Below are 13,950 nucleotides of genomic sequence, written 5' to 3'. Positions count from 1 at the left end.
CGAGAACTGTTCCCTTTCGTTTGAGGCTGCGGGAGCATAATTCTCTCTCTCTCTCTCTCTCTCTCTCTCTCTCTCTCTCTCTCTCTCTCTCTCTCTCTCTCTCTCTCTCTGTCTCTCTGTGTGTGTGTGTGTGTGTGTCCGTGGCCATCGCCAGGCTCGCGTCGAAGCGAAGCACACCCGCGCTGTCCATAAATCGTCTCGGCGTGAGAGGGGGTGGAGGGTGGGGGGCGGGAGGGGGCTGCTAAACTCATTTTCGGCAGAAAGGGTTGAATTGAATTGGTCGGGCGCTGGAAACAAACGCGCTTTGGAGTCGCGGGGCGCACGGGGCGCGCGGGGCAGCGCGATTACAATCTGTAAACGCATTGTCAGCAGTGAAGGGAGTGAAGGGGTAAGGTGCGGCGCGGGGTGGAGGCTGGTGGCCTGGCTGGCGGCCTGGCTCGATGGCTGGCCTGCACGCTGAATCTGAACAGTGGCTTCGTCGCTCTGTCTCTCTCGCACTCCTCATGGGACGCCCTAGGCGTGCGAGAGAGACAGAGCGGCGAAGCCAGTGTTCGGATTGAGCGCGCTGGCTGGCGGCATCCCCTATCACCGATGGCCGTGCCCCGCAGCGCCCCGTCCTCGTTTGGCCGGCATCCAAGCCAATTTTTGCCACGATAAAGCAGATGTTCCCCGTGTGATTGCACGCGTCGGCCTCCTGTTCTTGCTCGTCCGTTTTTGCCTCGCCTCGGCCCCGCCCGGCCCCGCCGCGCCGTCGAAGCGGCCGATCGCCGCGCCCTTGGCCCGCCTGTTGATGACGCAGACACGCCTCGGCCCGCCACTTCGGCGGCACGGCGGCGCCCCAGACTCCGAGACGGTGCGGCGCGGTGCGGCGTGTTCCAAGTTGCGAAGTGGCGCGCTGACGCTGCTGCTGCCCCGGCACGCCGCTGGCGGTGCGCGGTGCGCGGAGACCAGACTCGACTTAGTGGCAGTTCGCGCAGCACTCCGCCCTGAACCTGAAATGGTGCCAACTGCGGCAAACTATACGAACTGTCTAGTCTGGCCGAGGACGGGTGGAGCCTGGGCGGGCGTGGCCCTGCTTGGCGGGGCCTTGCTTGGAGGAGCCAGGGGCACGCCGCCATCTGCGGTCTGCCGGGCCGCGCCGGGCGCCATCGTCTGTTGAGGTTCGCAGCGACAGCGGCGCCGCCGGCCAGAAGGCTGAAGCGCCCGCGGACGGGCGGGTAGGCCAGCCCGCCGGACTCGTCCACGGATCGCGTGGCCTGCCCCGCCGGGCGCTCTCTCTCCCTCTGCATCTCTGTCGCTCCCCCGGCCAGCCCGCCACACTAATCTAATCTGTTGTTTTGTGCTTGCCGCCAGGTTCCACAACGGGCCCAAGCCGCTGAGCGAGCTGATGCGCGAGTCCATGACCAAGGACCCGGTGGCGCCGGTGCTGTGGGAGCCCCACCACGTGGCGCTGGACCGGCGCGTCAAGATCATCCTGGAGGCCGTGCGCGACTGCGTGTCCAAGACGAGCGCCCAGGAGGCCGTGGTGCACGACGACTTCTCATAGCTGTGATAAGGGCGGCGGGACGCGGCGGACCGGCCTCGGAGGACGTCATGACGTCACCGAGCGCGTCAGTCTCGCGGCCCGATCGGCGCCCCGAGCGGCGGCCACGGCTGTCCTTGTTTAGGTTAGGGTGAGAGCGACCTCCTCGCGCCACCAGGCAGATGGCACAGCCCGGCAGATGGCAGCCCCAACGAATAGTACAAGTAGATTAAAAAGTGGGGGCGGGCGGCACGGCCCTAGGCTTGGCCGTAGCAGCCGAGGGGACCACCGGCGCGCTATAGCATTTACCGCAGAGGCGCTTGACTGTGTGTGTGCCGTGTATGTGTGTGTGTGTCTGTGTGTGTGGGCGTCGCGATACACATAGTTCCTTGAGGAGGCAGCTACGTGCTTTTGGACTCTCTAGTCAGCTGCTGATGGGATGCGAGTTCCACGGCAGCGGGGCCGAAAGACGACGCTGTGACTGTGTTGTTGTTACAAAGTGTAGCACGTTTTGTGATTGCGTTAGTGATGGCGAAGAAGTACCTACAGTTCTATTTTCTAAAATGAGTAAAGTCTGTTGTTTTTTAAAGTTACTTTCGCTGTAGGCTTTGCTTTGCTTTCCGTGCTGTTCCCTCAAAGCACTTGAAAACGCTTTGAAACGAGAAAAACACGAGTCAACATGTTTCCCTTGCCCACAAATCAATTTTAAATCTTTTAAAAGCTTTACAATACGGTTCAATCTAGTCACTGAAATTGGCATAGTTTTCACTCATCGCCGACCAAAACGTAATCTTTAAAAATAATTTTTGAAACCGACGTCTCGGTACCCTCTGGACCCGTTCACACACTCTTGTGGTTTGCTGCACAAAAAGTTTATTTGTAAAAATTTATGTTGCCTGAAGCTTAGCTTGCTTTGAACAGTTGTTGTAGCTATCGAAAAATACTAGTTTTTACTATAGAGTATATTTTTTGTATGAACTATTAAGACTTTTGCTGTAAATCTTTTATAAATGAAGACAATTTACGTACTATTATTGTTTAGATGTATGAGGTTTGTGATTTTATTTTATTGTTGATTTTGTTGCTTTGGTTATTTCTTTAAATTAATATTGCTTGTTGATATTGTAAAAGAACTCTAACAAATTAGGTTCAAATTTAAAGAGATCACTGTGTGACCCTCTTACTACAAAGAAGCTGCTGTTGGCTCGGCTCTTAGTTTGACCCTGATTTATGTTGTTCTTGGAATTTATATGGTACTGTTTGCATGGTTGTGTGATTGAGTGAGTGAAAGAAAGATTGTGTGTGTATGTGTGTAAGTGAGTATGTGAGGGAGTGAGAGTGTCGCACAACCTGTGTACGTGATCTATTCTTTTGTAAAGCAACAATATGTATATAAATATGTATTTATGTATGTATTTAAAATTATAAGCTGAAGCTGTCTTCTATTGGTCTGTCTGCGAAGAATTAGTATGTGACTGACGAAAACGCCAAAGGTTTTATTCTTATGTCGTTATAAAGTGAATAAATTTCATGAGATAGGATAATCTCATGCTATTGTAGTGACGAGACTGGTCATCTTAGAGATGACATGGCGTCTGGGTTCTCTATGATTGGAAAATGTTAAGGCTTTTAATTTCTTCCAAATCAAGTTAAATTTTGTTTCTTGTTTTTAATACAAAATTACTTTTGAAAGAAGTATTTGTGCCATGATGGGTAAGGTAATCTGTTACTTGATTTCTCCGATGATATCATAAAATGTGTTATCTGTTTTCATACCCAGCTAAATATGATCCAGATTTGTTTGTAAACCGTGGAAGCAAAATGTGTGTTTTTAATAAAAAGTCATTGTAAAGAATGAATTGTATTTTAATGTGTCTTGTAAATAAACCTCTTTTATGACTGGACCAACTGAGGTTCTGAACATACTCGTGCTGTCTTTATTTCAACTCCCTGGCGGGGTCGTCGTCGCTATTTGAGCAGATCCAGGTCGAGATTTGGCCTACCTGGCCCAGATTTCCGTCCCGCACATTGGCATGCCAGTGACGTTTATAGGCTGCACTTGAATCGGAGCGATAGCAGCTTATCCGCCGATTGACGGATAGACGGCAGTGATAGTCCTGGCCCGAGTCCTGCGAGATGATAAAAGGACTGGCGCACTCCGCGCGCAAGCCACTGCTGCTCTGCGAATCGACATGGCTGTCCAGGCCGCGCTTCTCCTCGCCCTCTGCGCGCTGGCCGCCGCGGTAAGTCCAGGCGTACAGCCACGTCCAACCCTTGACCCGGTCAGGGTGATCCCACAACGGGTCGGTCGAACGGTCACATGGAACATCACTAACCGGTGGCTTGGTCGGCAAGAGCGTCGCCCAAATCTTTTCATGAGTTTGGTTCCCAAACTCTCAGTTACCTCACTTCACGAACCCGAAGGATCAGGCAACCATGGGTCTGAGTTTTGGCGGAGACACGCCGGGTGATTTGGTGGCGCAGGAGTTCGGTTCAAATCCCAGGTATAGAAATGTTTTCCTCTGTTGAACCTCGAATCCGGTAACTTACCATTACTTCCAAGATTGGCGAGCGAATTTTCATCGTCTCGGTGGCTGGGAGCGCAGAGGAGGTGTTCGCGCTGAGAGACTTTGATTCGAATCCCGGGTACCGAAACATTTTTCTCAGTTGACTGCATGAATGCGGTACAATTAGCCCAAGTTCAGACTGGTTTACATCAAGGAGAGCCTCGGTGGCTCAGGGGGCTGAGGTGTCGGTCGTAGAGAGAAGCACTCGGGTTCAAGTCCCGGCTACGAGAATGGCTTATGTTTTCCGCCGCGGTGCTGCTTTTGCAGCAGCGTGTCAGATGGGTGGCCTACCTTGCCGGCGCGGCTCATACACTGAATTAAAGGCCAGATATCTTCCAAACAATCTTGGCTGTTAAAGAGTGCAAAAGAGAGTAGTGTTCCGGATTGGGTGGGCGGTCAAAACCCGATGACTCCAGAGCGACTCTAGAACTCGGCCGGTGAATGCAGTGCCGCCCGTAGGCACTGCCGACGGGCTAGCTCAGGCCCTACGCTAGCCTGCTGACAGTGTCTGTTGGTGGCACTGCATACACCGGCCGAGTTCTAGAGTCGCTCTGGAGTCATCGGGTTTTGACCGCCCACCCAATCCGGAACACTAAAAGAGAGTTCCTGCCGTCAGCCTCCGTCAGCGTGGCAAATGGGTGGTCTATCTTGGTGGCGCTGCTCTCTGTATATCACCTCTAGGATGCAAAAGAGTTCCCGCCGTCGGCTCCCACCCCCCCTACCCCCCCTCCCAGAAGGAGAGGGGAATAGGGGCAATCATAAAGGGTTAGTAACCTGACCTGGCTGGTAGCGAACCAGGTCCAACGGGAAACATGTGCTGCCGCATGGCCTCCAACCAGCCTCCACGGCCCATCGCTCTGCCACCTGAGCTACGACAACACACCTGTCCGACACGTCCTATCTGAGAGTGATGGTACCGGGGTTGAGAAGTAAACTGAGGAAAAGATTCACTCAACTGGGAATCGAACCCAGTTCTTCCTCCCACCGGCCGACACCTCTACCATATCGACCATCCAGCCACTGAGAAGCAACGCGATCTATCTTAGAGTGATGGTACCGGATTTGAGAAGTAACCTGAGGAAAAAGATTCACCCACCTGGGAGTCGAACCCAGGACTTCCTCCCGCCAGTTGACACCTCTACCATAGGACTGTAAAGTTAAGCACGCTCCGCTCACGCGTGAGTGAGAGCGAGAGTGAGCGTGAGCGTGAGTGAGCGTGAGCGTGAGTGCTAAGGAACCTTTTTTACCGCCAGATATCCTCGGATTTTTGATTCAAAATGTAAATTAACTGAGTAGCATTTATCTCTGGAAGCTTAAAATTGCGAAATCACTCATCATGCTCTTGGATTGAGCGATTTGGACATCGCTCACGTTCACTCTCACTCACGCGTGAGCGGAGCAAACCTTTCTTTACCGCCGGATTTCCTCGGATATTTTATGAAAAATATAAAACTACTGAGTAGCCTTTATCTCTGGATGCTTAAAATTGCGAAATCACTCATCTTGCACTCGGATTGAGCGATTTGGACTTCGCTCACGCTCACTCTCACTCACGCGTGAGCGGAGCGTGCTTAACTTTACAGTCCCCATATCAGCCAACCAGCCACTGAGATGCATTGCGATCAATCTTAGAGTGATGGTACCGGATGTAAGAAGTAAACTTAGGAAAAGATTCACTCCTGGGAGCCGAACCCAGGCCAGCTAAAGAAAATAAGTTTGTCATTGGGATTCGAATCCAAGTTCTCATTCGAGGCGGCCGCTGCCTCTGCGCCCGGAGCCACCGAGACACATAAGCCTCCACAGCGTTGCCGATCGACCGTCCGAGCGACCGTCTGCGACCGACCGACCCATTGTGGGATCACCTTTAGTGGACGGCTAGGTTAGGTTAGGTTAGGTTGGGTCACGCAAGGCTAACTTAGGCCGACGCGAAACGAGCAGACGACTCCTGGCTGTGCACTGCAACTTGGTGAGCCTTCCGTTTCGGCGGCAAGAGGATCAATGACACATTCCATCCCGAGCGGGCACGCACCGCAACCAATTTCGACGTCGGCCTCCGGCCTCGCACCTCGCAGTTGGGCCTGGCCTCTGGACCGCCTGGGCACAGCGATGAGACCTTTGCGGCGTTTCTTGCCGAAGCGAGGCTGAGGCCCTGGCGGCCCTGGCCTGCCGGTGGCTTGTGCCCCGTGGTGTGGCAGCAACGCGGATATTGGAGTTTTCGCCCCTCCGGTTGAGGTGAGGTTTGTTGTGGGCGCGCCGACGGCTCGCCTTCAGGCCCCTGATACACAGCAGACGTCCATGGACCGTTCGTTGACATTGTCCTAGTTTCCTTCTCAGATGCATGTTTTCAAATGTATTGCAAGATTCATCATACGAGAATTTTACTTGTAGGCCAGCGCTTCTGTCCAGCCGGCACCGTTTGGGTCCTTCCATGCCCTGAGAACGCGTACGTACCCATACTTTCTTCAACTTTTCTTCTGCTGCTACTATAAACCAAAACTGTTTTCGAATCCAGTGCGATCATTTTCAAAAGAAAAGCACGGAAGACGCGCGCCAGCTCGCAAGGTGCCACTGGGCGGCCTGTCTAGGCGCCGGTAGCGTGTCTATGGCGGTAGTGCCGATCCATCCGAGTCTGCTAATCTGTGATCCCGTCCGTCCGATCGGTCCGACTGGATTACCGGGATTACAGGGATTGAGGCGTGCGGCTGGCGCGGCGCGGCGAAGCGCCGGCCGGACTAGCCGAGCACGCGCGGCAAAAACGCACGCTGCGTTTCAAGGCCGCGGTTATTCGCAAAATTAAAAAAAAAATGTTGGTGTTATTTCCTGAGTCGTTCAATTGACATTACTTTACTAAAAAGTGCTCAGGGCATTTAGGCCATTTTGCAAATTGTAAAGTTGAATAACATTTTTTTAAATTTCCCATCCAAACCTATGGTCGGCATACCAGTCCGTATTTCTGTACAAAGTGAATTTGGACAACTTTGAAAATTAATCACTCAAAGCCCTTGGCGACACTTCGACCGTGACTTTGACCGTGTAGGTGTGTGTCGGTTTTCCTCCTGACCCTCATCTTTGCAGACGGGGCCGACAGGCAGCCGGGCCAGCCCCGCTCGCTGCGTGTCGTGAACGGCAACACGGCCGCGCCGGGCCAGTTCCCCCACCAGGTCGGCATCTACGTGGACATGTCCGCCTTCTGCGGCGGCGCCCTCATCCACCCCAACTGGGTCCTCACGGCCGCCACCTGCGTCTCCCAGTAGGAACTCTTGCGGAGGCACCCTGTCTCCCTCGCAAGGGTGCGAGAGAGACGGTGCTCAGCCTACTGAGGTACAACGTCTGTGTGTCCACCGGTGGGGCTCACCTCGTTGGTTCGCAGGGCTCAACGCTTCACGGCGTTCCTGGGCGCGCAGAACATCAACCTCCCCGCCGAGAAGGGACGCATCGCCGTCACCACCACCCGGGCCTACACGCACGACGACTTCGACTCCAAGCTGTACAAGAACGACATCGCCCTGCTGCTGCTGCCCAGGGAGGTCAAGCTCACCGGTGCGTACTTCTGCGTGCCTCGGCCGGGCTGACCTGACGCGAGGGCGGACGTACTTTACACCTGTCGCTTGCAGATCACATCAAGACCGTCAGCCTGCCCCCGAGGTCGTACGCCACTAAGGACTTCGCTGACGCCGCGCTGCAGCTCAGCGGCTGGGGCTACCAGAAGGACGGTGCGTGGCCTCCCTTTGGAGCCTTTTCCACTTTTTCAGCATTTTCGGGCTGTTAGCAACCCCTTCCGCGGTTGTAGGCGCTGCCACCATCTCCCCGTCGCTGCGCTACGTGGACCTGAAGGGCACCGACAAGAAGACCTGCGTGAGCACCTACAGCTACGAGGTGGTGCACGACTACACGCTGTGCTGCAAGGGCGACAACAAGGCCAGCCCCTGCCAGGTGCGTCGCTTTGCTTTAGCTGGAGTCCCGGTGACGCGGTGACGCCGAGGTGCGGATCGAGGGGGAAAGGGGAAGAAAACTACCGGCCCTCCTAGATAGCCGCCTGAAAGATAGGAAAACGCGACACGTTGCCCCTGTGCGCAGGCAACAAGTGACCCTTTGCACCCCGTCCTTGGCGTCGTCCTTCGGGGTGGCTCTGGCCCTGACTCCACCAATGGTGACGCCCTGTTTCCCTGGTTTTCCTTGGCACCCTCTGGCTTGCTTGGCCTGCTCACCATCCCCACTGCTGTCCCGTGTTCCAGGGCGACACTGGCGGCGCGCTGGTAGAGCAGAAGCAGGATGGCACCGCCATCGTGGTCGCCGTGGCCAGCTTCACGCCCGGCAAGGGCTGCTCCACCGGAAAGCCCTCCGGCTTCACCAAGGTGGCCTCGTTCCTGGACTGGATCGCCGACCTCGCCGAAATCCCCATCCAGGATTGAGACGGCCAGCCCTCCCTGCCTGCATGCTGCATGACCCGAATGCGGACGATGCCCCCACAGATTTAGATCTCCACGATGCCGTTTTGCTTTCACTTCCTGACACGTGAATAATGAATAAACCTACAAGTAAAATGTGTTCGTTGAATGAATGGTTTCCGCTTTCCTGCGCTTCCGGTTCCAGAAGCCTAACACATCAGGGCGGTCCACAGTCAAAGCGGCGAAAGACACTGCCCACGCGAGAGAACGTTCGGGCTGAGCTAGTATTTGGTCTGAAAATGACTTTTCCTCTTTCCCGTTGAGCTCTGGTGCTGTTCCAGCGCCTCCAGACCAACAACCCATGTCAGTTTATTTTTAACGCTCTTGAGTGGCCACAACTCTGTTGCCACAAACGTGTAGGGTGTAGGGGTGTGAGGTCATAGCGAAATCATAGTTCTCTCGGTGGATTTGTTGTTGTATATTTCGTATATTGATTATTTTGCTATCTACAAATTATTTCACAAGTTGTAAAATGTCTAATCTAGTGCAGCCATACCATACACATTCTCATGAACTTCTGCCTTTGTGCAGAAGAAGTGAAAGTGTTTAGTTTGGCCTTCTTATAATTGATGTATGATAATTTAAGTATTTAAATAACATTATAGAAAAAAAGGATCTAAGATGAAATATTTATACAAAAAGAAAAGGGGAAGTGTCAAATTTGAATTGGTAGTTTTTCAATGACAACATCCCAAAAATAGTTGAAATGAAGAAAACAATACTTGTAATACACAACCTTGATTGCTGTGATTTCTCATTGCAGCATGTAAAAGTTAACAGGCTATACGATTATTTTGGGCCTATTAATGATGAGCTTGCAATAACAAACCAACAGATTTGAGGAGCATCTTAACCAGTTTAGCAGTATTTTAAGATTTACTATTAGAAAGTGATGATCAATGGTGCGTTAGTTCACATATGACATATCCTACTTTTCAACATGTAATGACGCAAAAGTACATTGATGACATGAAAGGTACTCCAAACATGTGCAATGATGTTGAATGATTGAATTTCATAGAGAGGCACTCAATAACAGTATATGATTTAAAGGTGCACAATGGTAATTACGGAGCTAAAGTGAATTTATAATAAACAAACAACTATAAAGACACCATAAAGAGGGATCTCTCAGTTCATAAGACAATGCTCTAAAAACAGTGCTATACAGACACCTATAATCATGACCACATTTATTATTAAATTCACACGACTCATAGAGTTGGACGGATTTTTCAGATTTATATTGGTGCACTGAAAAATATGTGCATACAGTATCAATGATAAAATATACTATTTTTGCTAAGGCAATACGATTACATGGTCCAAGTACATGGTACTCTTATTCTGTGAAAAAATATAAAAAGTGAAAAACCCAGTCACAATGAGTCAAGCTCTAAACAAATTTAATGAATGTGCTGCAACAGAGAATTAAATGTCAAGGGAAACATTTAGAAACTGAGAATTTTGAGACCGTTTTGCTAAGCTTCATGACATGAGCCGCAGGAGAAGAAAAGAGAAAAATTAGGGACCTGTCAGATATGCTACACATTTACCACGCTAAAGTAGTCATGCAATTTGCAGTCAGTAGTATGAGTGCAGCCTCTGTTAAGGTTGATCTATATTGCACGAACCAGTTGCTTATATTAAAGATGTAACTAGGATGAATTTATATATATATTAATAAATATATATGCATATATGTAACCAAAAATATTTATGATAGGTATCATAAACCAGCAAAATGAGTGATGCTCAACTACAATTAACACTTACGTTTTTATTTCTTTTTAAGTTTGTCTGCTACTCCTACTTAAATATATACCTGATAGACTGCAATGAAATGCAGAACAATTTAAGAAAATACGATTTGCGCAGGCATTGCAATCACCGTTTGCCGTGAGATCAGCCACATACAACGACTCACACAATGACACCAAGGAACAAAGGAACCCTCATTCATTCCACAAGAAGTTTGGGAATTTAAATTGATATATCTACGCAAAAGAAAGATTCACGAGAAGCAGGAGAAAGAGGCTAACTTGTACCAAGGAAATAGGACACAATGTTGCTGACTTAAAAAAACTGTATTTTGAAATTTTAACTTAAATAAAATATGATATATGGTTTTGAGAAGAGACTCCTAATTACCGCAAGTAAATTTCTCAAACACAATACATGATGACTTTGAAAAAGAGAAACCAGTGTGGTCCAAATTCCGTAAAAGTAAAGAAATATATCGTATGGCATTAATGGCAGCACAGAATCTGCGAAATCATCGCTTTGTCTTTTCCTATAATTGAGCATACGAAAATATGCAATCAGGTATGTACAATAAATTCCACGAGCAAAAGAGGAACAGAACTCTCTACCTTGATATGGGGTAGAATTTTAGTTCTCTGTACAATAATGGTTCTCTGGTAATTAAAGATTCAACTTTTGATTAGATTGTCTTTAGATTACAGCCTAATACTTAAACTTCTACATTTGACTTTTTAAAAATAATAATTTACATACATCTACAAACAGTGATTTCTACTTTCATTTTAGAACTGCCACACATATAAGAACTGAGGTTTGGACACAGGATGTAAATCGCGGGCTGAGGAGAAATTCAACTAGAATTTCACAGTGCTATCCAAATCCATTCACTGGGAATTCTGAGCATGATATGCACATTTTTCAGAGCACAGAAAATGCTTTGCACTGACACCAATGCCACACTGAGAGGAAAAATACAACAACAATAACAACTGCAGTAGCTGAACTTCACAAATAGTTAAAATATTTTTATGCTTTTTTGACTTGTTTTTGCCTAACCTTATCACCCATGCAAGTAAAATGAACTGTAACAATAATATCAACATCATTACATTATGTTAAACTAAAATGACAAATAGATCTTACAATATCTATGACCATTTTGGTATTTTGCTTGGACTAGAGTTCACAAAAATGTAACTATCATAAAAACAAATTAAAAGAAACAAAGAATCAGAAGGGCTCTAGTTGCATTTTAAAAATGGTACCGTATAGAATTGAGTTGTATCACTAGATGTGGCTGCGGGAATATTCATCTGTGTTGCGACAAACTAGTAACCCATAACTTGCATACTTCACTTGCCAATACCACTACTTCTAAAATTTGTACCAATGTGACTCAATATTTAACAACTCTGCAAGCTATTGGTCAAAAAGGAGAAACAGAGAGTACTCATAATATAATAATAAATTATTAACAAATTGGTAGGTCGACAGAACAACATACTGTACTCCATAATTGTGTCTCCACTCAAGTGGGTAGCTCTCTGAACAATGATACACTCTTTAAGTACTTTCTTTTTAATGTCTGAACAGTGAATCGAAGAGGCAATGAACCATACCTCAAGCTCCTTCCGACCACACTCTACAACAGACTAGATAACACATTTATCAACAATAACGCCTAACAGAAGCCTCAATATCAACAGCTTTCAAAAACACTTGGAGTACTGGATTCTTTGAGTCTGAGCATAGGGAACCAACAACCCCTTTATTTACATTTCATCAGGGACAAAAGCTCAACCACCCACTTTCACACCATACGGTGGAGATGGACAAAAAAAAATCACCTAAGGGCTACAAGTTAACTACCTTGTGAACAGCATTGGCAGAATTCATAAATAGCAGCCAAGCTATTTGATAACACAGAATGGATAACCACATAAAGATATAAACTTCAAGGGATGAAGCTAATATATATTACATAACATACTTAGTTTACTTACCCCCATCAAAGACATCAACGGAATAAAAGTTTCTTATGTTATTGAATGCACTTATAGATTAAAAGAATGCCCTGATAAGGCCTAAGATAAAAATAAGAACTTATTTTAACAACAACCTTTACAATGAGATTCCCCACATCATAAACAGTCATAAAATAATTACATCAACATAAGCCTTATATAGGGGCCTATCACCTATGGTCAAATCTCATGTAAAGATTGAAATACTCCTGTTAATTCCAGAATTAAAGTGCCCTTCACCCTCCTGACTCGTGTTCCCAAATTAACAACTTGCACAGCACATTTTTAACTTATGTGATTAACATGGAAACGACGCAGGAAGGCGCTAGGGTACAAACCTCTGCGAGACCCAGACTTGAGATTGCTTTACCATAAAATTCCAACACCAATAAAGGCCTCTGTGTGACACACCACTAGTCATTTTGTAACAAAGCGAGGAGCACTTCAACACTTTGGTATTATCAATTTGGTAGAGCGTGAGCAAATACAATGTGAATTTGATTTGGGGCCCGCCGTTGGCCGCTTGCGCCACGCCACGCCGAGCCCCGCTAGAATTAGAATTAATCTAACTGGGCGTGCTACCGAGGGCCCAGACCCAGACCCAGGCCCGAGGGGTAGGACAAGGACAAGGGCAGACAGGGCCAGCCGGGGCCGCGCCTCGAGGGCCAGGCCGCAAGGCCAGGGCTCCGTCCAGCTGGTCCATCCTCTCCGCCAGCCTCCGGCCGGGCCTCCAGGCTACTCCAGGCTACTCCAGGCTCCAGCCCACCCCACTCGCTCCGCTTCACTGCAGGCGCGCCTCCTGGAGCGAGGCCCCGGCCGCGGACTGGTACGGTGACAGGCCCGAGAAGGCGCTGGTCGCTGACTGCAGCCCCGACGCGGACTGGGGCAGCGTGGCGTAGGTGTAGGGCGTCATGTAGCTAGCAGCAGCCGCGCCTGCAACACCGAGAAACACGTCAGCACACTGGGGGACGGCGTCGAAGGGGGCGGCGGGCAGTTTGCAGTCCGAAGACTGTCTCAAGTCTGAATGGGGCTGGGTGGCTGGGTGCAGACCCAAGTATTGGACATTGCGCACCTTGGGAAGAGGTTCGTTCATTCTCCAGGGAGGGGGGAGGGGAGGGGACATATTGCTCGAATCTCATTGACTCTCCTTTTATCCACATTCACAACATAAAGTTTTGCACAAGAAAAAAGTAGTTGGCTGTTTTCGTACAGGATTTGTATATATTTAGTTTCTGACACTGCATATACACAATAGATTATTTTTTTTTAAATAACTATGCAAAAAAAAAAATATTGAAAAAAAATGTCAGACTTAAAAATGTGCAAGCTTTTGTTCTGAAATGCACTAAAATTTGTTCTAAAGATACTCATGATTAAACTCATTACATATGAGTCATACATGGTACATACAATCAAATTTGTAAGTCCACAAACACACACACACACACACACTCAGAGAAACAAAACAGTCTCAAGAAATACTCAACAGAAACACTACATGCTCCAAACATAAGAAAACGTGGGGAATGGGAATGTGTGTTGCATAAATATGTGTAATCGTTGTTTAGTCCCTCACCAAATGAAAATTAGAGTGATATTAAGTAATTAGATCTCTATCTACCTAT

General features: G+C 48.5%; 3 protein-coding genes across 8 annotated transcripts in view; 2 read left to right on the top strand and 1 right to left on the bottom strand.

Annotated features, from left to right (window-relative positions):
* The window catches only part of LOC117649102 (extracellular serine/threonine protein CG31145), an 87,591-nt gene extending 84,144 nt beyond the window's left edge, over positions 1 to 3,447 (top strand). The window contains exon 8 of the mRNA XM_034391544.1: positions 1,354 to 3,447. Coding sequence (XP_034247435.1) covers positions 1,354 to 1,546 — 193 coding nt within the window. The 3' untranslated portion in view covers positions 1,547 to 3,447. The remainder of the gene's footprint in view (positions 1 to 1,353) is intronic.
* A 202-nt stretch (positions 3,448 to 3,649) lies between these two features.
* On the top strand, positions 3,650 to 8,646 carry LOC117649067 (brachyurin-like). Its single transcript, XM_034391472.1, has 7 exons — positions 3,650 to 3,765; positions 6,478 to 6,532; positions 7,165 to 7,339; positions 7,460 to 7,629; positions 7,704 to 7,802; positions 7,880 to 8,022; positions 8,325 to 8,646. Exons 1-7 carry the CDS (start codon positions 3,715 to 3,717, stop codon positions 8,499 to 8,501), a joined length of 870 nt encoding a protein of 289 aa, XP_034247363.1. The 5' UTR covers positions 3,650 to 3,714; the 3' UTR covers positions 8,502 to 8,646.
* Positions 8,647 to 8,939: 293 nt separating this feature from the next.
* LOC117649066 (RNA-binding protein 24-like) overlaps positions 8,940 to 13,950 on the bottom strand; it is an 87,326-nt gene continuing 82,315 nt past the window's right edge. For all 6 annotated transcript variants that reach the window (XM_034391470.1, XM_034391465.1, XM_034391467.1 and 3 more), the window contains one exon: positions 8,940 to 13,258. In XM_034391470.1, coding sequence (XP_034247361.1) covers positions 13,107 to 13,258 — 152 coding nt within the window. In that variant the 3' untranslated portion in view covers positions 8,940 to 13,106. The remainder of the gene's footprint in view (positions 13,259 to 13,950) is intronic.

Source organism: Thrips palmi, unplaced genomic scaffold (assembly GCF_012932325.1).
Source record: "Thrips palmi isolate BJ-2018 unplaced genomic scaffold, TpBJ-2018v1 HiC_scaffold_4, whole genome shotgun sequence".
Taxonomy (NCBI): Eukaryota; Metazoa; Arthropoda; class Insecta; order Thysanoptera; family Thripidae; genus Thrips; species Thrips palmi.
This window is presented reverse-complemented; position numbering and strand designations above follow the sequence as displayed.